Here is a 24558-nt window from a genome sequence, read left to right on the forward strand (position 1 = left end):
TCACAGTTGGGGCTGCACAGACAATGAGTCAGCGATAATGAAGGGCATGTTGTGAAATGATCGAAGCCTTTTTTCGATGGAAAAAATGTGTCGCTTCATGAAAAAAAAAATGCAGTTGAAGCCACTACCCTATTTCGCATGAAAATTAGAAATCTCAATTTTAAACTAAGAGATAGAGCAGCAGAGTTCGAAATGTTTTCTATTGCCACCGAAATATCTGATACCGATAAACTCTTAATACTTAATCGCGGTACGAAAAGCAATTTTAAAATCACAGAAGAGATAATGAAGTATTGAAGAGCATGCCCATGGCCATGGGCCCACCACAGGATAGTTTAGTACCGAGTCCATTCGACGCGGTCATTTTTTTTTAAATTAAACTAATAATTTAAAAAAAAAGTAACCAGGAATTAATTTTTGGCCATTAATCGCCAGTGTGAATAGGTAGCGGAGGCCTTGCCCTTCGAACTAGTCAGGGAACAGCTGCACTATTGCACATAAAGATGTAGATATATCATTTTTTTTTTATATGTAGGGCCTATGCCCTATATACTACATGCTGTAGATTTGTTTTACTACAATTAAATAATAGTTGGCATTTTGGTACGGGAATTTCCGAAATCAGAGTTGACAAATTGCCAAGTTATAGTAAACAATTTTTCTTGAGATCGATTTAGTGTAGAATGTAATCTAGAATCTTGATCCAGGCGTCTATACAGGCCAGTTGAAGTTGTACAAAGTCCAAATTTATTTTTAAATGTGTCACGTTCGAGCCAAAGTTTAATATGATAAGATTGTAGACTCAAGTCTCTACGTCTGAATTTTATTCTGAATGACTGAATGTGTTAATTGTAATCTAAAATCATAATTCATAATGTGTTTACAAAACTGTTCTGGGCTCTTCTGATGTCCTGTTCAGGCTGTTCTACAATTCAACGAAGTGAACAAGTCTAGTAACAACTTAATTTGACAAACTTGAAACTACTGTAATTAGTGTAAACAAAACAGTTACAACAACAAGGCGTCACAAGTGTCACAAGGCTAACAACTTAAACAAGCCCTAGAGCCTAGATCTACAAGGTAAGGTTGAAGTCAATTTCAAGGCAGTTTTTACTCAACTTAGTTACTGTTAAGTTTAATAATAATTAGATATTTTCATATTACATTTATTACCATAATTCAGAATAATTAGTTATAAATTAGATCTAGAATCTAGAGTAGTTTATGCTATTCGCCAAATTCGGACACCTATACTATACTAGGCCTATATGCCCAAATTTGAAAGTTTGACTTTGACAGCGCATTATTTGACAATGTCAATATTGTTCGAAGTATCAAAATCTTCTTTAGTTTAAGGAGAATAAGGATGACTACTTATTATGTCTTATATTTGTACCCCTAAGTCCTAAGGCTAACCTATTATTTGTCAAAGAGGCCGTTTGTTTTCATTTAATTCAGACAAATTTGACCCACATTATTTGATTCCGGACATCATAATTTATTTCGGACAGTCTCTATATTTCGGCATCAATAAACTCAGATTATATTATATAATGCTATATTAACATTAACTAAATTTTAAGATCCCAGGCATAGCCCCTCACATTAAATCATTAAGATGTTTTAAGATTATGCATAAATACGAACACAAAAAATAAAATATGAACACACTTATTCTACCTAAATTAGGTCACTTTGATACTGACTTCTATACTGACTTTTAGACATTTTCTGTTTGCATGATTAGATGTGTGTTGAATGTTTGTGTTTTTTGTTTATTAATTTAATAAATTTCTAATACAGATGATCTTTTGTAGTATAGTACAGTTAGGATAGCCATTCTTGCCTAACTGAATCCTCTTTTATATATTCTCTCTATATAAATCTAGATCTATCTAGTAGGTCTAGATCTAAGCATTTAACTTCACTCCAAACATTTGCCCATTAATTCTCTATTGAAAAAACAACAACAAACGAACAAATATAATATAAGATCATTTTTATTTATCTCCAAAACTGGCTGTCCGAAATAAATTTTGGTAAGAAAATTGTAATTTAATTCGGTCACCCTATTAATTTTTTTTTTATGGAATCAAACAACTTGACTTATGAATCAAATAAATCAGCTCCAAAAACAGAATAAATATTGCCGGGCTCATTAGTATAGACTTAGCCAATCAAAAAATATAGTCTTAACCCTAGGAAGAGGTAAAGTCATCTGGGTAACATAGGAAAATACAACAACCTGACTTACAAATTTGAAATTCGTTTTTCTTACATAAAAAGACAGCTAAATGGAAGGAAATTGGGTCAGAATCATTGGAAAATGGACAAGCACATTATACAGCGAGCTAGTTTTATAAAAAATATTAAAATAATTATTTAATGACCACAAAAACAGCGAATTCCGAATTCATGTAGTGTCCGAATTAAATAAACTACTATAGATCTTAGTAGATCTAGATTTAGAATTTAGATTCTAGAATATATCTACTTCTAGAAATACTAGAATAAAAATTTAAATTTAGTAAGATTAGAATATTAGATAGATCTAGACATAAATTATGATAAATCTAGTATTCTAGATTTAGATTATAATTATAGATCTAATACTAATAGTATAGAACTATTCTACACATCTATTCTAGATAGATCTATTCTATTTCTTGTACCCAGTAGTACCCCGTACTGCCGTACTTGTTAGTTGTGCAGTAGTGTTCCTGTTGTTAGATTGTTAGATCTTTAGCTAATCTAGAATCTAGATATAGATCTAGATTTATCATCTAGGTAGATCTCTAACTTTAGTGTTACTCTTTAGAATTCAGGAATCAGGACATTTATTGTTCTTGTACCTTGTCCTTGTTATTTTTAAATATTTTATGAAATTGAATTTGAAATAACTTAAATAACTCATTCATCATTCATTCATGTTTTGAATGTTTGAAGTACCTAACCTGTCATTTTATAGTGACTACTGACACTGACTACTGAAATTTACTTTATAAATTTAGAAAGATAATTAGTTATTAGTATGAATCATTCTACTATCTAGATTCTAGATCTATAACTAAAGCCACTAAAGGCTTATATACTCTATTATAATTATAAGTATAGATATCTAGTATCTAGATCTAATCAAATCAATATTTAAAAAAACATCTCTTCAGTCTCTGGACAGAATCATTCAAAATGCTTCGAGGCCTTCAGCTACTTCTGAAAGTAGGAAGACCACTTGGAAATAATAAATTAGGGTAAAGTATATTACACTCAACTTATTAATAAAATTGAAAGTCTAGATATATAGACATTTTAGATCTATGTATTCTAGATTTAAATTCATAAATTGTCATAGGCCTAGAGTGCCTAGAGACTAATTTAGATTTCTAAATTAAATATTAGGCTCTAGATCTTTATTAGAATAAGGAGTTTATGTAAGCCTATATATCAAGTATAGTATATTTTAAAACTTGAGTTTTTTTTTTTATTTATACACATTTTTAACAATATCACCAATATTCAGTTATTGAGACATTGTATTATGCAGTGTCTCAAAATTTGAATATATTGGTGATAATGATTAGAAATGTGTTTAAATAAAAACAAAGACTCAAATTTTCAATGTTCAAATATCATTCATATGTCACATTGTAGCCAAGCTTAATAAAAAAAATGATGGGGGTCAACTTACCAGTATTATGCCTGATCACCATAAAGATAATGGAATAACACAGAATAACTTGATCTATTGTCCATGTGAAATAATTAGACATTTTTGATCCATTTCAAACATAATTTTGAGAACTAAATCAGATTGGAATGAGATATGAATTCTTATCCTCCTCAGTACTGCTGCATAAAAGCTATTGTTTCCGGTGACCAAAAAAATAGTCAGCGACCTTAAAATCGAAGTTCCTAGAATGGAATTCATCAAAATTAGCATTAATGAATTGTAGCTTGTTTATTTAAATTTAATTTAATACTAAATTTAACACATTTTATCATACTGGACCAGGCATTTACAGTGTCACAGGAGCCAGTTGTTTTGTTTTAATGTTTTTTGATGTTCCTTCAGATTTGAAGATTATTACATCCTAGCCCAAACGTCTTGCAATACGATGGAAGGGGGCAGCTGACAGGGTTCAAACCTGAGACCTTTGGGATGACAGTCCTAGCGCATACCACACCACCAGGCTGTTGCATGTGGTTGTCTGGTCAATTTATATGCTATACACTTTGGGCTGTCATCTTGAAGGCCGTGCCATCACACAGGAGGTTTAGGTTAGGAGATAATCTTTCTTTCTGACGGAACATCAGAATCATATTAAAAAAAAACATTTTACATCTTAATTTAAAAAAAAAATTTGTGACTGTAAATAAAAAACAAATAACAACTTTAAAACATTTCTTTAAAATTCTGGACTTCAAAAAAGGTACATATTTTATTTTTGGATCAAACTGTATTGTATTTGCCTTGAAAGTTGGTACTGTGAAAGTTAATGTCTCAGCATTTTAAAGTTCTCTGGTTCAGTGCCATTCAAAAGATTTGTAAAAACTACTGCATGGCTCGTATAAATTTTTCTCAGTATTTAAAGAAACTTGTTCTGCCAAACTGTTGTTTGAAGATGACTCAAACCGTTGCTATATTTAGCTAGATGGTTATCTAGTAAATTCACATTAAAAAATCTGTGCTTTTGTTCTTTTCCCAACAGATTTATTTCTCAGATAGATGTACGATGTATGGCAGGATCAACATCACCTAAGGTATTTATGCTATCTTGGTTGTCATATCCAAAACTTTGTATAGATTGATAAAAAAAAATGACTTATAAAACTGCCACAGAAATTGAAAAAAATTAAAGGAAGTCTTACTTTAAAAGTTTTTTAAAATGGTAATTATTATAAGTCACGGTGGTGAGTGGTAAAGCGCTTGGCTTCCGAACTGGGGGTCCCAGGTTCCAATCCTGGTGAATTTTTTATTTCTGGATCTTTGGGTGCCCCTGAGTCCACCCAGCTCTAATGGGTACCTGACATTAGTTGGGGAAAAGTAAAGGCGGTTGGTCGTTGTGCTGGCCACATGACCCCCCTCGTTAATCATGGGCCACAGAAACAGATGACTTTTACATCATCTGGCCCTATAGACTATAAGGTCTGAAAGGGGAACTTTACTTTTTTTTCTTTTACTAAAATTCAAGTATAAATTATATAATTATAGAATTTACAAAATTCATGACATTTAGTAAAAAATAATATTAACTGCCTTGAATTAGTTTGTAAGTAAATATTATGAGCTACTTTGTTAACTCTGTTAGTGAATATTTCACTTGGGTGGAAGAGTTTACTAAGTTTGTTACTCATTTGTAAGTTTAGTGACCACAATTTACATGTAGTCAGTAAACTAAGAGTTGTAAGAAATCTTTTGAACGTGTGTAGTGGCAGAACATCCACAATTGGCTTTTGCTAGTGTTAGAATCAGAACAATGTAATCCTATGTAATTGTCTAGAGTTTACTTTTTGAAGACAGATTTGTTTTTAAGCCTTTCTACATAATAATGTTTCTGTAATCATGTATATTATGATGCATAAGTATGGCAAGTTGAAAATGTTTTTATTGCTATTAATTATTTTTCAAAGCTTAGTTTTTTTTTTGTTTTTTTTTGCATTCACACCCCAAGATGATGTCCCCTAGTTTTGATTTGAAGAAGGAACATCATGAAAAAAAATTATATAAAATAACTTGCAAATTGTCTATTTTTAGATGTAATGAAATTAGGATTGCACTAATATTAAATGGTAGTTCTGAGACTTACTCTATATTTATCTTCAACTGTATTTGTCTTAATTTATTTTTGTTTCTTAATGACTAGGGCACAGGCACAGGAGAAAAACCAGAATCCAAATCATTTGGTCTCAGTTTATTCCGAGGTCAGATTTCAGCTGATCAAGTATTTCCTTTTCCAGAAGGTTAGTTTTAAGAAAGAAAGACTACCCATTAGATCTTTTATTTATATTTTTTTTTCCATATGAGTAACTCAGTTTAGCTATTCATATCTTCTATTAACTCTTTCTCTCCTAACTAGGGGTGCACCGGATAGTCGCTCCGGCTCCGGCTTCTACCGAATATCCGGCATTTTTTACTATCCGGTACTATTTGGCTCCGGTCGGATATCACTACCGGATAGTAAACCGGATAGTAAAAAATACACCTATTTAATATGCATAAAGTGGACTTCGTTCTATTCATGTCTGTTGTAGAATGTATTAATGTTTATATTAAAACAAAATAATGTGCTTAAGAATAGAGCCATTATGAATATGCACCAAACATTGTTTATTATAAAGACAAGGCGTGTTAATAACTTAATATAAATAGAAATGAAACTTTACATCATAAATGCGCTTTACAGAGCAGCAATGGCTGACACTTTTTTCAATTTGTCTTGACCTTTGAGTAGGTTAGTTAACATGTTAAAATGCTACATTCCTTGACTACGTCATGCTGACCAGACGTCTGTCTAGCTGTGCGGGTATATCTCCAGAGGTAGAGATGAACAACTCCCACCCCTTTTATTTGTTTAGTCCATCACATTGAGTTTTTTTTATAGGCAAGTGACAACAAGTTAAATGCGATGGACGTAGGTTTCATGTCAGCGTATTGACACTCTCTAGAGGTCACACCTTTCGAGGGAACTGAATTTGTTTATTTAGTAGTTAATCTTTATTACGGAGGCTGGACTACCATAGTCACACCTCTAAGGTAACCAGGTATAATTCCAGATGAACAACTCCCTCCCCCTTTTATTTGTTTAGTCCATCCCATTGATTTCATTGATTGACAGGTGACCAAAGTCAGATACAATGGACGTAAGCTATGTTTGTTTACTTAGTAGTTAATCTTAATTGGGAGGGGGGGGGGGTGGACTGGACTTCAAGCCAAACATCTACACGGGTATCCGGACAAAGAGTTTGCTTATTTGGAGAAAAATCTTAATCACATGGTTGGGCTAGAGGCCACACCTTTTCAAGTGTGCCGAGTTACTTGAACATAAATCTCAATTAGTAAGCTAGACTAAAGATCACACACACCTAAACGAGTGACCTTTAGCTACACAGAACACAAACTGCGAGATTATATAGCCCAGTAAGCCAGTAACTAATTATTTAGTAGAAGACATGACCAGGGCTATCTTTCAATGGAGAGCTAAACACCCCCTACTCTTTATTTTATTTCTTTGGTTCTTGACACCCAATATATTGATAGACATTGACCATTTATAAGCCAGAATGAAAAAACACAACGTGCTAACAAAGGATATTACACTGTCAATAAATATTAAGTTTAAATAATTTTTCTAACGTGTTAACTTGAATATTATTCCTGCAAATATGTGTCTTGATTTGATAATAATATTCTTAATAATTTGTGACAGTCAATTAACTCCTTATATTACTATTTTTTTAACTTAAGATGTGTACTTAGCCACTGTGTTTCAGGCTATGACGACTTTTACACATAAATAACGGAAAACCTTACAGTAAATTTTAAAATCGCATTAAATAAATTGAATAATAGTACTGCAGTTAGATCTAGCAAACAAAGAAAGTGTAAAGTGGAGTGTAAAAAAAAACAACTAAAAAACCCTTGACCTCTAACTAGTGGACGGGTATAATTTATCTACATGCTTGACTGACCATGCCAATGTGTTATCTTTTTTGACTGACACCCAACTCTTGCGTGCGTATGCTCAAGGAAAAAACAATGCGTGATGGTTAACACAAACAACTATACACACTACACTAGGACTACATGTGTAGGCTCACTAGGTATATCTGACCAGGCTGTTAGTCTGAAATTCATGAACACATACATCCGACCACTATACAAGGCAGATTACACTTTACTTATGAGATTTACATTAGTAACTAGTTAAATATATACTAACATTATTTACATTGACCTTCCTACACACATCCTTTACAGTTGGTGGCATCGTACATACACACAGACACACTCATGCTATACAGATTTTTAGAAATACTGTTAAGCTTGAATAAATCAATCAGTAACAGAGTTTAAAACAATAAGGTATATAAAAGGAAAAAAAAATAAAACCAACCACTATAGGTCACATGTTATTTAACAGTTTCGTAAAATGTTCAGCAACACAAGCTATTAACAAGACACTTAAGTATCCGGCTCCCGCCCCGGCCGAATATCAAATTTTACTATCCGGTCATATCCTGCCCCAGCCGGATATCAAAAAGTACTATCTGGTGCACTCCTACTCCTAACTGACGATACTAACGTTGGGGTATTTACAAAATTCATGACATTTAGTCATTTTTTTTTGTTTTCTTTTTTTTTTTAAACTTGAGATTAAAGTTTAGTTTTCCATAAGATTTGAAATTGAACAAAAAAGTCTAATTAGATATAGCTAATGCAAGCTTTAAAATATACAGCTGGAAATGTAATTAATATGAATAGCAACTCTAAAATATTTAAATCCCATTTTTATTAAGTTCATGAACTTATTTATCCTCATGTTACACAATTTACCCCCAAAAGTGATACTTTATTTAAAGAAGGTTTTGTTGAAATACTTTTATAGTATGTTTAAGTAATTGCAAAAAAAAAAATATTATTAAAAAAGATGTTTTCCAGTGTTGACGTCTGAACAGAAACAAACACTGCAAGAGCTTGTTGATCCTTGTGCTAAGTTCTTTGAGGTGAGTCTCATGTCAAAACTAGATCTTACAACTGAAATGAAAACATTAACATTATAATGTTCATTGGGATTAATTAATAGTTACAAATCAATATCAGAATTTAAAGAAACTTGTAATGCAAAAGAAAAAAAGGCAATATTTTACTAATTCATTGAATTAAATATCCAACTTTTAAAAGTAGATCATAATTGTATCTATCAACCCATCAGCTGTGCATTATTTCTAAAGTTTATAGTAAGAATTTCTCACATCATTTCCAATAAAGGAACAAAATGATGCCCTGAAGAATGATTCTTTAGAAAAAGTTGAGGATTCCTCTATGCAAGGCTTGCGTGAGATGGGTGCCTTTGGTTTACAAGTTCCTCAAGAGTTAGGTACTGTGAGCTGATTTATTTCCTTTATGGGATTAGAGATAATTGACCAGATAGTCACAGTTTCCCAACTCCTAAACAAAGACTGGTAACTCTTTAAAAATAATTTTAAAAAAGCTTACAAATAGTTATGTAAAAAAAAATGAAAATCCTCTCCCCCCCCCCCCCCCCCCCCCCCAAAAAAAAAAAAAAACAAACAAACTCCCCAGCTATTTACTATTTATCTTCTTTTACTGAATAAGACATAAAAAGTTATTCTTTTACTAAAGTTAAAAAAAAAAACAAGTGGTAACTTCATATCACATCATACCACATTTGTCGACTATTGTAAACATTGCATTCTGCTGTGGTAGAAGCTTTTGAGTTAAAATTGTATTGATAGCTGGAATTAGTATATGAAGTTGAGTGATGAGCTTGATATTGTGAGATGATTTAAAGTTATTAAAGAATATTTTTAAATCCACTATTGGTCTAAGTTAAGTGGGTTGCGAAGAAAAAACAACTTTTTATGCAGAGGAGGCTTGGTATGTTTTTTTTAATTCATTGAACATCTAATGGATTTGGTTTCTACATCTAGGCGTTAGCAATGTGCAAGAAGATGCCAGATTGCTATTTTAGTTTAAGCGTGAACCTTGGAAGTTCCATTACTCACTTTCTTACAGAGTTAACACTCTAAACCTTTTGCTTATGGGAATAGTGAAGTCCACCAGACAAATGCTAATAGCTGGACTTTTATTGAGTCTCATGGGGTGTTGACAGAGTCTCATGGAGACTCTCAACCCCCCCCCCCCCCCCCTCTGGTCCTGATCAAAATTTGGACCATACTTAATTCCGAAGGCCACAGATATTTTTGAAACTGTGATGGAATCATTGTTTTAGTTTTAGTCTTCATTCCCTTTTTATACAGAGTGCATTGATATTCAACTTGTCTGATTACATATCTTTAGGTGGTCTAGGACTGACCAACACACAGTACGCCAGGCTTGTTGAAATAGTGGGTGCCCATGATCTCGGTGTAGGTATCACTCTTGGGGCACATCAGTCCATTGGCTTCAAGGGCATCCTCTTGTTTGGAAACAAGGAGCAGAAGGAGAAATATCTTCCAGATTTGGCAGCTGGAAATAAAATAGCAGCATTCTGTTTGACTGAGCCATCCAGTGGTTCTGATGCTAGTGTAAGTAGTCTCTCAACAGAGTTGTCATTTTCTCCATTCTCTTAAGAGGGACAGATCCTACTTTATCCTTTATTCATTTTTTTTTTATACGTCCACATACTTCTGACTAGTCATCTTAAAATTTGTGTTATCAAAATTATTACAGTCAATGCTACGTTCAGATTTAATCTTAAGGTGCTAGGCTCATATATTGGTCAAAATTAAGTATACATTGTGCTTAAACATTGGTTATGAAGAATGCTAATAATGGTATGTCATGATTTATATGTTGATTTTTTTTTCTAGTCTATTAGAACAAGAGCTGTACCATCAGATGATGGCAAATATTACATTCTTAATGGAAGTAAAATATGGATAAGTAATGGGGGTCTGGCTGATGTCTTCACTGTGTTTGCTCAGGTAAATAAAATTGATTATGTGAAAGTTTTATTTTTGGTGCTTAGTTGTTGTTTTTTTTTTTTAGGGTGGAAGGGTACCATGAAAACGATTTCACTGACAGATATACTTTTATTTACATTTCCATGAGGTGAAAATGCATCGACTCACTTTTAATTACATAAAATAATTTGCTGACCTGGATTAGTGGAAATTCTTTATTTCAGACAACTTCATAACACTCAAGTAATTGCTCTGTCAAGACATTTAATTGTAATTACATTTATTTTTTTTTTATTTGAGGCAAACTCGGAGTAGTGTAACTCTCATTTACATTATTAAAAAACTTCAGATGCTTGATAAACTCTTTCCATTATTCTCTCCCTACAGTGTCCTGTAAAAGATGATAAAACTGGAGAAGTCAAAGATAAAGTCACAGCTTTTATTGTGGAACGAGGTTTTGGGGGTGTCACAAAGTAAGATTTTGTTTGCAAATGCAAGCATTACATTTCTTTAGTTAAATATTTATCTTATACATTACAGGCATTCCTTCAGGAGAGAATATAATAAGTTTCTAAATGTTTCAATGTTTTAATCTAGTTGTGCATGTTAATTAAAGAATCATTAGTTTTCCTGCTAAATCATTAGTTTTCCTGGCTGATTCTGGCAATCCATTCCATGCTGGAATAGCACTAGGGGAGAGGTAGCACTTGTACAAGTTTGTCCAAGCATGTGGATTCATCCGAATTAGAAAGATCTTAACAGAGACAGATTTGGTTTGACTGGATTTTATTTTTCCATTATTAGTTCCTGTCTTATTGCTAATTAAGAGTAAATACATGCCTATATTTTCTTCTTCTTTTATATTCAGAGTATTGTTTTGTTGTTGATGAAATGTATTCTCTTGCACTGTGTCACAAAAAAAAAAGCTTGGATTAATTTTCAATTGCTGTCCACTATCGATGAGGATTTATTGGTGAAACTTAACTAACCTCTTTCCCCAGTTTCTCTTATGCATACCTTGGTAGAGACAATCACTATAGGCAAAATTGATATATGCTTTTTCTCTTAGTATTCTCTGTTTACCCTGGCAGTAATGGTTTCTTGGCTGACACGGCTGGAATTTCATAAGAGAAATAGTTGAAACTTCTTATTGGTTAGAAACTTCTTATTTGTTAGAAACTTCTTATTTGTTAGAAACTTCTTATTTGTTAGAAACTTCTTATTGGTTAGAAACTTCTTATTGGTTAGTTTATATCTTAGAGTGGTCAACATGTAGGATATTATTATTATTTTTTTTGTTTTCATTTTAGAAACTAATGAAAAACACATTTTTTACATTTCAGTTTTCATGGTAGATTTTTTAGTCCACTTTTACCTACCAATGACGTAGGATGTATACCATCATGCACTTTGAAATTTTGTATTGGTTGTTCTTTTTTTTTTTGCCATTTTGGTTTGCAAATTTCATTGGCTGTGGGTATTATCCCCTATTGACAGTTCTTCTTCTTCATCCTTCTCATTGTTATGTTGGAGTGTTCATATGACTAGACCAATACATGAGATGAACTGCGGAGTGGTTTCCAAATCAGGGAGCTCTCCATATAGTTTTCTTTCTATTGGGGTGATTTGGGGCCAATGTCTTATATGGCTATTGACAGTGTGGAGATTGCTTTTTTCTTTTCTGGGTATTAAACCTATTCATTATTATAATTCAGTTCTAACATTCTACTTCTGCTGATCCCTTGGGGAGAATACAAATCAGATATAGAAGAAAAAGACTGTTACTAGAACTTACGAAAAATAGATGACAGTTGGTGATGATATTGCTTAAAAAGAAAAGAAGTGACCAATAGAAAAAATGTTTTTAAGGATTAATTTTTTCTGCCTGGGATCATGAAACATAAAGCTTATTGAAGTGTTCACTGCATACTTTATCCTCAGTGGTCCACCAGAGAAAAAAATGGGCATCAAGGCTTCCAACACAGCTGAAGTTTACTATGAAGATGTGAAAATACCTGCAGAAAATGTTCTTGGAGGTACGATAGGTTTAAAAAATATTTTTTATATAGTTTTTTAATACCTTAAAAATATCTTTGATTTCTATGAAAATTATGAGATTCTTTAAAATATGAATCTACTCAGTAGTTGTTAAAAGACTAATTAGAAAAATAAAAGAGCAGAAAAATAAAAACTTGACCAAAGCTTGACTGGAGTGGAGCTTTCAAATGTTGATTATTATTCAGTTTTTACAAGTTCCCAAGATGTTTAACTACAATGAACATAAGACTAAGAAAAAAGATCATGTTGTCTTTCTCTCTCAATGTAGGAACATACCACTCCATACAGCTTTATAAATGTTTATAAACATTTAACATTGTAATAATTTTTTTTTAAAGTGCTTTAATTATGATAACACTATTTGAACCAGGTTTAGGAAATGGTTTCAAAGTTGCCATGAATATTCTAAACAATGGAAGATTTGGAATGGCAGCAGCTTTGTCTGGCACAATGAAATACTGTATCAAGAAAGCCGTAAGTTGTTGTTTTTTTTTACATCCCTGTCCAACTGGTTATTTTTGGTTTTCAAGCACAATTTCAAAACTTGAAATAGCTTAATGTAAATGTATTTATCTACAAACATCTGGAAGATTTTGTATCGATGTTGATAAAAATGTAACTATTTGAAGCATCAAAAGCTAAAAATTCCCAGCATTCCATAGTTTTTTGGCTCTATCATTAAAATACTTGTAAATAAATAAGAAGAAGGGATTAAAAAAAAACAGTTTAGAATTCCATTTTGTGAGAGAGGGCCACAGTAGTATGCTGTAAAACTAGGAAACTTATTTATGAGTTTTCTCTAAGAAATTGTAATTCTCATTGAAACATGTACTCCACATTCAAATTAGCTAAAAATATAATTCTACATGAAGTTACCTAACCTGTTAGTATTATCTAGAACAAATTCTAAATTAAAAGAGTTGTGGTTACTTGGTGCCTAAAACTAATTTAGAGTAACTTTTGTTACCCCCCCCCCCCTTCCCCGCATTATTCTTAAACATTTTAAATATATATTTGCAGTATAAAAAAAGGGGGAGGGGGCAAAAAGCACAGGACACCATTTTTTGTACTACTTTGCTTATAGTGGGTAATTAGCTTTGTTGATCAGGTGTGAATTAAAAATTGAGAGAGACTAAAACTATTTGTTGTTCATTGATTCAGTAGAATACATTCATTGAACTGTTTATTATTTATTGATTCAGTAGAGTACATTCATTGAACTGTGTGTTGTCTATTGATTCAGTAGAATACATTCATTGAACTGTTTGTTGTTTATTGATTCAGTAGAGTACATTCATTGAACTGTGTGTTGTCTATTGATTCAGTAGAATACATTCATTGAACTGTTTGTTGTTTATTGATTCAGTAGAGTACATTCATTGAACTGTGTATTGTCTATTGATTCAGTAGAATACATTCATTGAACTGTTTGTTGTTTATTGATTCAGTAGAATACATTCATTGAACTGTTTGTTGTTTATTGATTCAGTAGAATACATTCATTGAACTGTTTGTTGTTTATTGATTCAGTAGAATACATTCATTGAACTGTTTGTTGTTTATTGATTCAGTAGAATACATTCATTGAACTGTTTGTTGTTTATTACAACTCTTTGTTTTCTTTAGGTAGACCATGCTTCCAACAGAACACAGTTTGGAAAGAAAATTGAATCTTTCGGTGCCATACAAGAAAAAATTGCCAGGATGACTATACTACAATATGTAACTGAGGTATTTCAAATTGGCAGAAACTCAGATTGGCTGTGCCAGAATTAAGAAGAAAATAGGAATACTGCCGCCTATATATTTACTTCACTGCTTGTTGCAGGACTCTACAACTTCTAATGTTAGAGAATCTTTTCTGTTGTCTTCCTTTTGATCTGCAGCATCTCTTGCTGCTTGACTTTTATTGTGTAGGACACTTCCTTGTCCTTTTGTTCCTGATACCACTAACATGCTTATCTTGCAGTTTCGGGTTAGGTAATCATATTCATGTGGGGCAGGTAAGGGTAGCGTGGATGACAAAAGGGCATGTGATTAATAGCTGTGCCATCAATTTATGGATTAATTTTTTTTTAAATCTTCAAAATAAGGTGTGACTTAGACTAGTACACAACTCAGATTCAGTATTTCATTTTTTTTTATGAGTTTGCAATTCACAGTTTATTTTAAGTTAAATAAATGCATTTTTTTTTCAATTCCAATTTTGTGGACCATCTTCTCAATTTTCAAGGTTTTCTATAAAAATGTATTTAAAGAGGGAATAAGATATTTTGTGTCAACATGCCAATCTTTCAATCTTTTTTCTACATTTACAGAAATTCATTCTTTTGACTCATTTTAATTAACTTTTGGTATTTTTTTTATAGCTTTTATTTTATAATTATTAGTATCTTGACTTAATTAACTAAGTTTTTAAATTATTTAATTAACTAGGTTTTTACTGTATTACTTCATAGGTCTTTTTTTTTCTGACTTCTAAGATTATTGCAAAGGTGCCTTTGTGACAAATGTTTTTTTTATAGCTTTTATTTTATAATTTTTAGTATCTTGACTTTATTAACTAAGTTTTTAAATTATTTAATTAACTAGGTTTTCACTGTATTACTTCATAGGTCTTTTTTTTCTGACTTTAAGATTGTATGCAAAGGTGCCTTTGTGACAAATTGATGGTGTACAAAATGTCCTTTGACTGATACTTTATTAGAAAACTTTAAAAAAAAAATGTTTGGTTTGTTTCAGTCGATGGCTTACATGATCTCTGCCAACATGGACCAAGGCTCCACTGAGTTTCAGATTGAGGCAGCCATTAGTAAAATATTTGCTTCTGTGAGTTTCATTGGTTGTTTTTTGTCAGATTTAACTTTTACTTAACAATTGATAATATTTGAAGAGCATCTCTGAAATAAACTGGGACGAGAAATATATAACTTTTGAAAAGAGGCAATTGGAGAATTCTTACAAAAAGTTTTTACTTAATTTGACTTCCCAGTTGACAATGATTTCATCTATATCAAAATTAACAAAGTATGTCCTTAACTACTTTGTGTACCATTATAGACTAAGTGCTGTTAATGATTTGACTTATTCGTGTGAACCCCCATGGGCGCATAGGGTAGCTACCACACCTCACTACCAAACTCGGTTCTGAGCAGCTTTCTTTATATGCTCCCATGTCATTCTAGTATCCTCAGCTTCACTGATGACCAACCTCTTCCAAGTTTCCTTGAGCCTACCTGCTTTCCTCTTTTTGTTTATGACTTCATTTATAATTTTAAAAATCTTTGACACTTACATTTGTTTTACTCTTGCTATTTATATTCAAAACAAAAAGTCTTATCTGTTTTTGGATTATAAAGACCAATGACAACAAGACATTATTTTGTGTTTTCCTTAACAGGAGAGTGCCTGGTACTGTGCTGATGAAGCCATTCAGATTCTTGGTGGCATGGGCTACATGAAGGTGAGTTGTTCATATTTGCATTTCTGAGCATCTTTTTTTCAAACCATAAGCTCAATTCAATCAATACAAAATGTACCAGTTTCAAGGTTGAACTTTTTACAATTTGAAACTAATACAAAAAGTTAATTAGCAAAACAATTTGAAACAAACATACATGTTGATGACCTAATCACAATAATATATATTTACGATAATTTATCTTTTAGGAAACTGGTGTTGAGAGAGTCCTGAGAGATATCAGAATATTTAGAATATTCGAAGGCACAAATGACATTCTTCGGCTATTTATAGCATTGACTGGGATACAGGTTTGTAATAATATCTTGTGTTTGATGTGATATTTTACTTTGAATGTATGTCCATTGAAGTTCAACGTTTTTCTTATGCTATGATTTTCTTTTCAAACAATATGTTAAGTCTTATTGTGATAGACTGTTGTATTTACGGTAGGCTTCTAATGCTGCTCAATGATGTTAGTAAATGCAAAATGCTGTTGCCCAAAGCAACTTTGTCTGCCAGCTAAGGATGTGCTGCTGTTTTGTTAAGCTTAATAAAGTTATATCTGTATCATTTTGACCTCAAGTTTCTTAATTATTTTTTTTTCCCCAGTATGCTGGAAGTCAGCTTAAAGAGTTACAAAAGGCATTGTCCAATCCAGCTGCCAATTTAGGCCTTCTTGTAGGTGCTGGGGCTAAAAGAGCTAAAAGGTAATCATGACTATACCATCATTATAAACAAAAACATATCATTTTAATAGGATTAGCCAAATTTATTCACATTTCCATCAAGTTCAAAAGGTAACATTGGGGAAAAGTGACTGTCATATGTTGAGCTTCTGCTGCAATTTGAGATCCTCTGAAGGATGGTATTGTATTCAGGATTTTAAGTACAGCCCAAACAAATCTTTGGCACCTGATAGTTTTAAGAGGGATGTATAGGAGATGGTGATTGTGCTGGCCTTCTTACCTCAATTATCCCTTAGTCTTTTGACTTTCTCCATTCCAGTCTTATTGCCTTGACTAGAAACCCGTCAGTGATAGGCTCGTGCAGTTTTTTTATGTTGCCTTTCCATCGCTTTCTCTGTTTGTAAGCCTTAAGGATGTCGTGATTTGTCCATACAGTTTATATTTGCATTTTCTGACTAGTCAGCAGGTCATTGTGGGGTCCAATTGTGATCCTGTTCCAAATTTCCTCATTTGTGATGTGGTATTTGTGGGTGATATCTAGGATCCTTCTCTAACATCTCGATTCCATTGCTAGGATCATCCTCTCTAGTTCTGCATTTAGCTGGCAACATTTAAAATTAAAAGTCCAGGTTCACTTGATAACCATCTCTGTTTCAAGGAATATAATTAAGGCTAAACTTCACTTTTTGTTTTTGTAAGGCACTAAGTTAACTTATAGAGAATATTTGTTACTACTGTCAATAATATAATGACTGTTGCTGTAGAATCAGGTTATATCAATCATTATCATGGCCCATATAAGACATTGGCCCCAAATCACCCCAATAGAAAGAAAACTATATGGAGAGCTCCCTGATTTGGAAACCACTGCACAATTAATCTCATGTATTGGTCTAGTCATCTGAACACTCCAACATAACAATGAGAACGAAGAAGAAGAAATCAGTATCATTAATTTTAACAAAGCAAAATTAAAAAAAAATCTTTTTTGAAAAAAAAAAACAAACCCAAAGCTTATCTAAAAGGAAAGAACTCCATCCTTAAAACTATATCTACCAATAATGTAAAAGTTATTTCCCTCAAACAAAATAATTAAATACCTAATTACTGTGTATTTGTGTTTATTGATTCATGTTTTGTTAGGTACAATAATAATTGTTTAAAGTATCAACTTAATCAGAGAATGCGTGAGGGAGAATAGGTATTAACACTTATTTAAGTGGACTAAACCCAACAAATTTAGCCATATATGTGAATAATGAAGTATTAGTTTTCCTCGTTGCTATTAAACAAAATAATGAATTATCAGTAATTAATTGTCTAATTGGTTACTTTTTTTTTATTGATTCATGTCTTGTCTATGTCAATGAATAATTGTGCGAAGTTTCAGCCTGATCCGAGAATGGGTGTGGGAGAAATGAAGTGTAAACACTTTTTACCAGACAGAATGAGCTGATATAAACTTTGTAAAAATATGTTTCTCTTTCATCTTCAAAGATTAGTTGGCATGTCCACTGGCAATGTTTCTCTGTCCCCATATGTACACTCAGATTTGGCTTCTGCTGGTGACAAGGTGAGCTTTTATATTATTTCCTAGACCTATGTATTGTTATACTTTGTTTTGTTACAAACAATAACAATAAACATTTCAGTTAGGGACAGAGTTTATTCATAACACTTTCAGGAGCTTAGAGTTAGTCTCATTGCAAGTTTGTAAAAATGTTTTCGTTATGTAAAGTACCCCTTTCAGACCAACCTTGTGTGGTAAGTGCTCTGGACTATTGTTTGGTGGTTTCACTAGTCTTGGGTTCAAACCCTTCCTACTGCCATCTCCCATCATTCTGCAGAATCTAAAGGAACTTCAGAAAACATGGAAAAAAAACAACAACAAAACAAGCAAATCTTGCTATCTGTTGGGCAGATGATGTAAAGATCATCTGTTTGTATCGCTGATGGTTAATAAAGGTGTCATGTAGCCTTCTCAACTGCCTATACTATTCCCAACTAATGTCAAGTACCCATTAGAGTTGTGTGGACTGAGAGGTGTCATAAAAATCCAGAAATTCAAAATGTCAGTCTTCACTAAAATTTTACCTTGAGATTCCTCAGTTCAGAAGCTAAGCACTTGACCCAATCCTGAGCTCACTTCTTGCCACTCATTGTGCCCAGTAGACAAACTTAATGGAGTCTTCTTTCTGCTTCACGTTCTTGATCAACTGTTTCTTCTCTGGAAGTTTTTTTTTGTTCAGAAGTAACATTTGTACTTAATGTCTTCAGTTGCTCCATTTGAAATGAGACATTTCTTTTCTTTCACAGACAGCTAAAGCAATCGATTCATTTGGTCAAACTGTGGAAGATTTATTGATGAAATACAACAAAAGAATCATTGGTGAGTTTACTTATTGATTGTTTGGTTGTTTGTGCTTTTTATGTGCTTTTTAAAGACACATGATTAAACTCATTTCAAAACATGAACATATTTTATTTCTGCTAAAAGTTCTGATATTTTTCTTCGCTAATAATGTTTTTGAAGTGAAAGTATTTCTTTAATCTGGTTAATTTCACTACTTAGTCACATTGAATCCTAAAGTATCAAAATAAATTCTATTATATAAATTTCATGTTGTTAACTTATTGGACTGAAATTCTGTTTAACCAAACTAATGCACATCAGAGTGAAAAGGAAAAAGAAGCCACTAGTTAACTCTTTGGCTTCTACATCTTTACTTTGTGCTGAAATGAAGTGATGCCTAAACTTAGACTTAGATCCTCCTGTGCGTGCATAGAGCAGCAAGCTCTCTCCACAGAGACTGGTCATAAGTGACTTCAAATTTTTCCCTACTGGTGTCCACATATTTAAGTTTTCTAAACAATCGTACAATATACAATAGTACCAACTAGTATTACATGTGCATAGAATTCCCTTCTGTCAATCACATTTTAAAAACTTAAAGTTTATAAATGAAAGCTATCATTTCACTAAGCTTTTATTTCAAGAAAGTGAAATTCAATCTCAATTGAATGCTTTTATTTCAAGAAAGTGAAATTCAATCTCAATTGAATGCTTTTATTTCAAGAAAGTGAAATTCAATCTCAATTGAATGCTTTTAGAGCCTTCTGGTGACAGTTTTGTCACAAGTTGACCCTGAAATAACAAGATTGAACTGTGCATTTGGAATAGATTATACACATTATAATGCTGTAGATCAATTTGAAATTTTTTTTTTCATAGCACAATTTTCAGAAGCAGCAAAAATGTTTGTGTATTTGTTGTATATTCACATGTAGCACAAAAAAAGCTGACACTAGTTTTCTTAACTTATTTAAGTTAAGAAAACTAGTGTCAGCTTTTCACAAAAACATGCAGGGCACCGTTCAGTTTGAAAGTTCTTCCTCCAGGCCATTCTCCATTAAGAGCGGTGTAAAACAAGGATGTGTACTGGCCCTACACTATTTGGCATCTTCTTCTCAGTCGTACTATCCAGTGCTTTTAAATCCCTGGAAGACGGAATATACATCCATAGCAGATCTGATGGAAGGCTCTTTAACCTGGCACGTCTTAAAGCCAAAACGAAAAGGCATCGTATCTTGATAAGGGAGCTGCTGTTTGCCGATGACGCGGCACTCGTATCTCACTCACAAGGAGGTCTACAGAAGCTAGTGAACGCCTTAGCAGCTGCTTGTCAAGAATTTAGCCTTACTATAAGTCTCTCCAAGACCGAAATCCTGGCACAAGACGTCGCAGAAATACCTATAATACAAATTGGGAACCACACCCTTTCAGTGGTGCAGGAATTTACCTACTTGGGTTCAACAATTGTCAGTAACCTAGACTTAGACATCGAGCTGACAAAAAGGATAGGAAAAGCTACCACAGCATTGGCAAAACTCTCCAAGCGCGTCTGGGAAAATGGTAAATTGACCACAGCGACCAAAATCCTAGTCTACAACGCCTTTGTTGTGAGCACTCTCCTTTATGGCAGTGAAAGCTGGTCAACATACATGTACCAAGAGCACAGATTGAATAGTTTCCACTTGCGCTGCCTGAGACGCATAATGGGCATCTCTTGGAGGGACCATGTCTCCAATCAGGAAGTTTTGAGATTGGCCAATATGAACAGCATGTATGCTCTCCTGACACAAAGAAGATTACGCTGGCTCGGACATGTCACCCGCATGCCAGATGGTAGAATCCCAAAAGATATCTTATATGCTGAGCTTGTGGAAGGAGTCAGACCCAAGGGCCGCCCAAGACTAACATATAGAGATGTCTGCAAGCGAGACATGAGAGCCTCAGGCATCAGTGAAAGTATGTGGGAAAACATAGCCAAAGACCGGAGTGCATGGAGACAGACTGTGCGTGCTGGGACAACCCTTGCTGAGAACAAAAGAATTGAAGCGGCTTTAATCAAGAGGGAAAAAAAGAAAGCTGCCCTGTCTGCTAGCCCTAAATCAGAGGCATACACATGTACGAATTGTGGCAAAGTCTGCCGTTCTAGAATTGGCTTGATTAGCCACACCAGATTCTGCCCCGTCTCAAGATTAAGCCAAAACCAGTGACTCACTTGGGCGCATCCATTGCCTTTCGAGACAAAAGGAGCCATATATATACATGTAGCACAAGAAATGTCACAGCTAATGACATTTTTGTATGTGACTTACCTGTCTTGTAACAAGGAACATATTTTTGTTATTCAACCAGATGGTTATCAGAAACAATGATTATGTTCCTGTGTGGTCCAATATTTTAGGAATGAACATTTGGAAAATATAAATTTGAAATAAAAAGCGAAATAAATACATTAATTAAAATTTTTATTATAGCTTTTTATATAGCGCTACTTTCATGCTTATAGTATGCTCAGAGCCCTTTTGTCCAATCTCATTTGTGGACCAGTTGGGGGGGGTATCTAGGAGTTGGTTTTCCATGCTGCCTTTAGGCGCTCAGTAAACACAACTCTGCCTGAGTCGGGTGTCGAACCTCGAGCCCCCTTCTAGATAGCCAAGCCAAGTTCAAGCGTACTTGGCCTATCGACCACGCTTCCCACTTTAAATCCATTTTAAATCATTTTTGGTTACTGGCACCATATCTTATGAAGCTTGTTGTCTATTGTTAAAATGTCCTACTTGTACTCCTACACAGATGAACAGTTTATACTGAAGAGGTTAGCAGATGCTGCTATTGATATCTACGGGATGGTTGCTGTTTTGTCCAGGGCGTCTCTTAGCCTCAACAACAAGTACATCTCAGCTACTCATGAGGCAACTATTTGTAATGTTTGGTGCAGTGAGGTCAGTTGTTAGACCATCATTCATGTTTTTAGCTTTTTTTTTTATGTCTATCATGCTTCATTTCATTTTTAAGAGTTAATGTTAAAATGGATTAGCATGAAAAAAAAAAGCAACAACATTATTATCAATTGAGGTTGAAGATGTATGAAGTGACCAATTGAACTAGTCTAGCGTTTCTCAACATTTAACTTGTGACACTGCCCTTCCACCTCCCTTGAATTGAAAAAAATGAATATGGGGTCTGGCATAGAATACCAGAGCCAAGTATTTTCTTATAACTGAGATTGAGAATTGCTTTTTCATGGCATCCTCAGGGCTTTTTTGCCTCATAGTAAAAAGAGCATAGGTCAAATAAAGTTCAGTTAAGAAGGTGTCGGATGTAAAGATACTGAAGTCTTAGAGACATTGAAAACAATATGTGAAGTTCTATTTAGAGGATGTTATTTTGTCTCTTTTCTTTGTCTTTTTTTTATACATTGGTAATAATTCGATATTTAAATATAGATTTGTAACAGCATTGTAAATACATCTGAATATTTGTTATTTAAAAAAAAAAAAGTAAAAAAAAACTCTGACCATGAGTCTAATAGATTCAGATATACATCATAAAGAGCAAATGTTCCTTTAAGAAATAGTCACCACATATATACTATTCATGAAAGAAAACATTGCTGTTAATTTAGTCTTAAACATCCTTCTTTAATAATATTTACCTTAAGGTATGATAGTCAGGTGTTATGCTAATGCTGAGGAAGATAATGAATTAAATAATGATTGAAGTATGAGAGATTTTTAGATCCTGTTTTAGACTTTTTCATTTTGTTTTAGTTGAGAAATTACTTCAAACTGGCTTTTCAAAGAAATGAATAAATTAATAGGAAATGCCATTTAAATCACTTTCCTGCACTCCCTTGCCCAGACTTTCATTTAGATTATTTAGATTTTTCAACCAATATTTTGACATTTTAAGCCTCTGTTTTATGTTACCACTTTATCTCTTTACCATGGCAACATTATGCTTTCACAGTTTATAAAAAATGTAGGTCCATCTTATTTGTTTGCAACACTTCACACTGTGAAACGATTTGTTGATAGTCTATGTTTTTTTTTTCACAGGCTGCTGACAGAATCAAGACCAATTTAACTCAAGCCACAGATCCCAATGCTAAAAAGATTTTTGACAGTCTGGCCATCATTTCTAAAGAGGCAGTTGGTGCTGGTGGTGTCTTTCATCGACATGTGCTGGGCTTCTAGACAATAGTAATTTTTATCAGCTAAAGATGACACTTTCAGCAATGATTCTAAGTGACGTCTGCTAAATTTGAAAAGTATAGAAATGAAATACTTTTTTTGATTTGCTCAAGAGATCAAATTTTACATTTATAAAAAAGGACCTAAGCAACTTGATAACAACTGGTTTTGTACATGTTGGCATGTCAATTTGATCGTGGAAATGTTTTGGTGATATTTATCGATGGTAGTCACATCATCAGATCAGGATATTTGACGAAAATAGAATTATTGATAATATTTATTATCTAATGCTGTTTACAAAAAAAATGTTACTGTTTATCGTTGAATATATATAAAACAAAATATTTTTATATTACAATATTTATTCCATATTTTGTATGTCACAATATTTGTCATGTCCATCAATACTTCATCATTATTATCTTTTTATGCAGACAGAAAAAATGAGACAATGATTTATACAAAATAATGATTAAGACTTGATCAAATATAAATCTTGTAAAACTCTTAGTTTAGAATGTTATTCTGAAAAGGAACTGTGGTCTATTTCCTTAAATGTTTGGGTTTTTACAATTATGTCAAACTGTGTTTTAAAGAGTTTAGTACATAATTGTAAAATCCTAAAAAAAAGTTGAAATGAAAAAAGTTTTCTTGAATACATCAACTTTGTAATAAGCTTTTTCTGTTTGTATTATTAGAGTTACACATTGGGAGGGGTGAGCACAAGTTTATATTTATTATACACTATAGATATATATATATTTTTTTCAAATCCTGTATATATGTTAGCGATGCTACAATGCAAACTGTTTTATAGGTACAGATGTACTTGTGGATCTTTTTACATTTTCTAATTGTTGCCATAGAAACATGAATTTGTGATTAATTGTTAAGTGCCATGACTAAATAGAAATCTATTTCTGAATGTTAGTTTGTGATTAATGACTTTGTACATTCACATAGAATGGATCTGGTTGTGTGGAAGCTGGAAGTATTCAATGGATTGTTTCATTCTAATGTCAATGCAAAATAAATGTTTGTTTCACATCTCCAATCAAACACTTTGTATTTTCTAATTCGTTCTGTTTTTTAAAAATGTGTTGAATGAGAATGAAACCAGGACATCTTTCTTACTTTATTTTTAAACAATGCCATTTA

The 24558-nt window shown here is 32.9% G+C and overlaps 1 protein-coding gene across 1 annotated transcript; it reads left to right on the plus strand.

Moving 5' to 3' along the window:
* Nucleotides 1-613: 613 nt before the first annotated feature.
* LOC106055817 (very long-chain specific acyl-CoA dehydrogenase, mitochondrial-like) lies at nt 614-24459 on the plus strand. Its single transcript, XM_013212289.2, has 20 exons — nt 614-1080; nt 3168-3251; nt 4710-4761; nt 5865-5961; nt 8660-8724; nt 8990-9098; nt 10043-10269; nt 10555-10668; nt 11035-11120; nt 12589-12683; nt 13076-13179; nt 14332-14436; nt 15448-15534; nt 16106-16168; nt 16375-16476; nt 16778-16875; nt 18352-18427; nt 19171-19243; nt 21998-22146; nt 23263-24459. Exons 2-20 carry the CDS (start codon nt 3190-3192, stop codon nt 23398-23400), a joined length of 1902 nt encoding a protein of 633 aa, XP_013067743.2. The 5' UTR covers nt 614-1080; nt 3168-3189; the 3' UTR covers nt 23401-24459.
* Nucleotides 24460-24558: the final 99 nt, after the last annotated feature.

Source organism: Biomphalaria glabrata, chromosome 15, assembly GCF_947242115.1.
Source record: "Biomphalaria glabrata chromosome 15, xgBioGlab47.1, whole genome shotgun sequence".
Taxonomy (NCBI): Eukaryota; Metazoa; Mollusca; class Gastropoda; family Planorbidae; genus Biomphalaria; species Biomphalaria glabrata.

Coding starts and splice junctions, on each gene's coding strand:
- LOC106055817 (XM_013212289.2), top strand. CDS start 3,190: ATGCTTCGAGGCCTTCAGCTACTTCTGAAAGTAGGAAGACCACTTGGA. Junction 12,684..13,075: donor TGCAGAAAATGTTCTTGGAG/GTACGATAGGTT, acceptor TATTTGAACCAG/GTTTAGGAAATGGTTTCAAA. Junction 16,169..16,374: donor GTGGCATGGGCTACATGAAG/GTGAGTTGTTCA, acceptor TTTATCTTTTAG/GAAACTGGTGTTGAGAGAGT.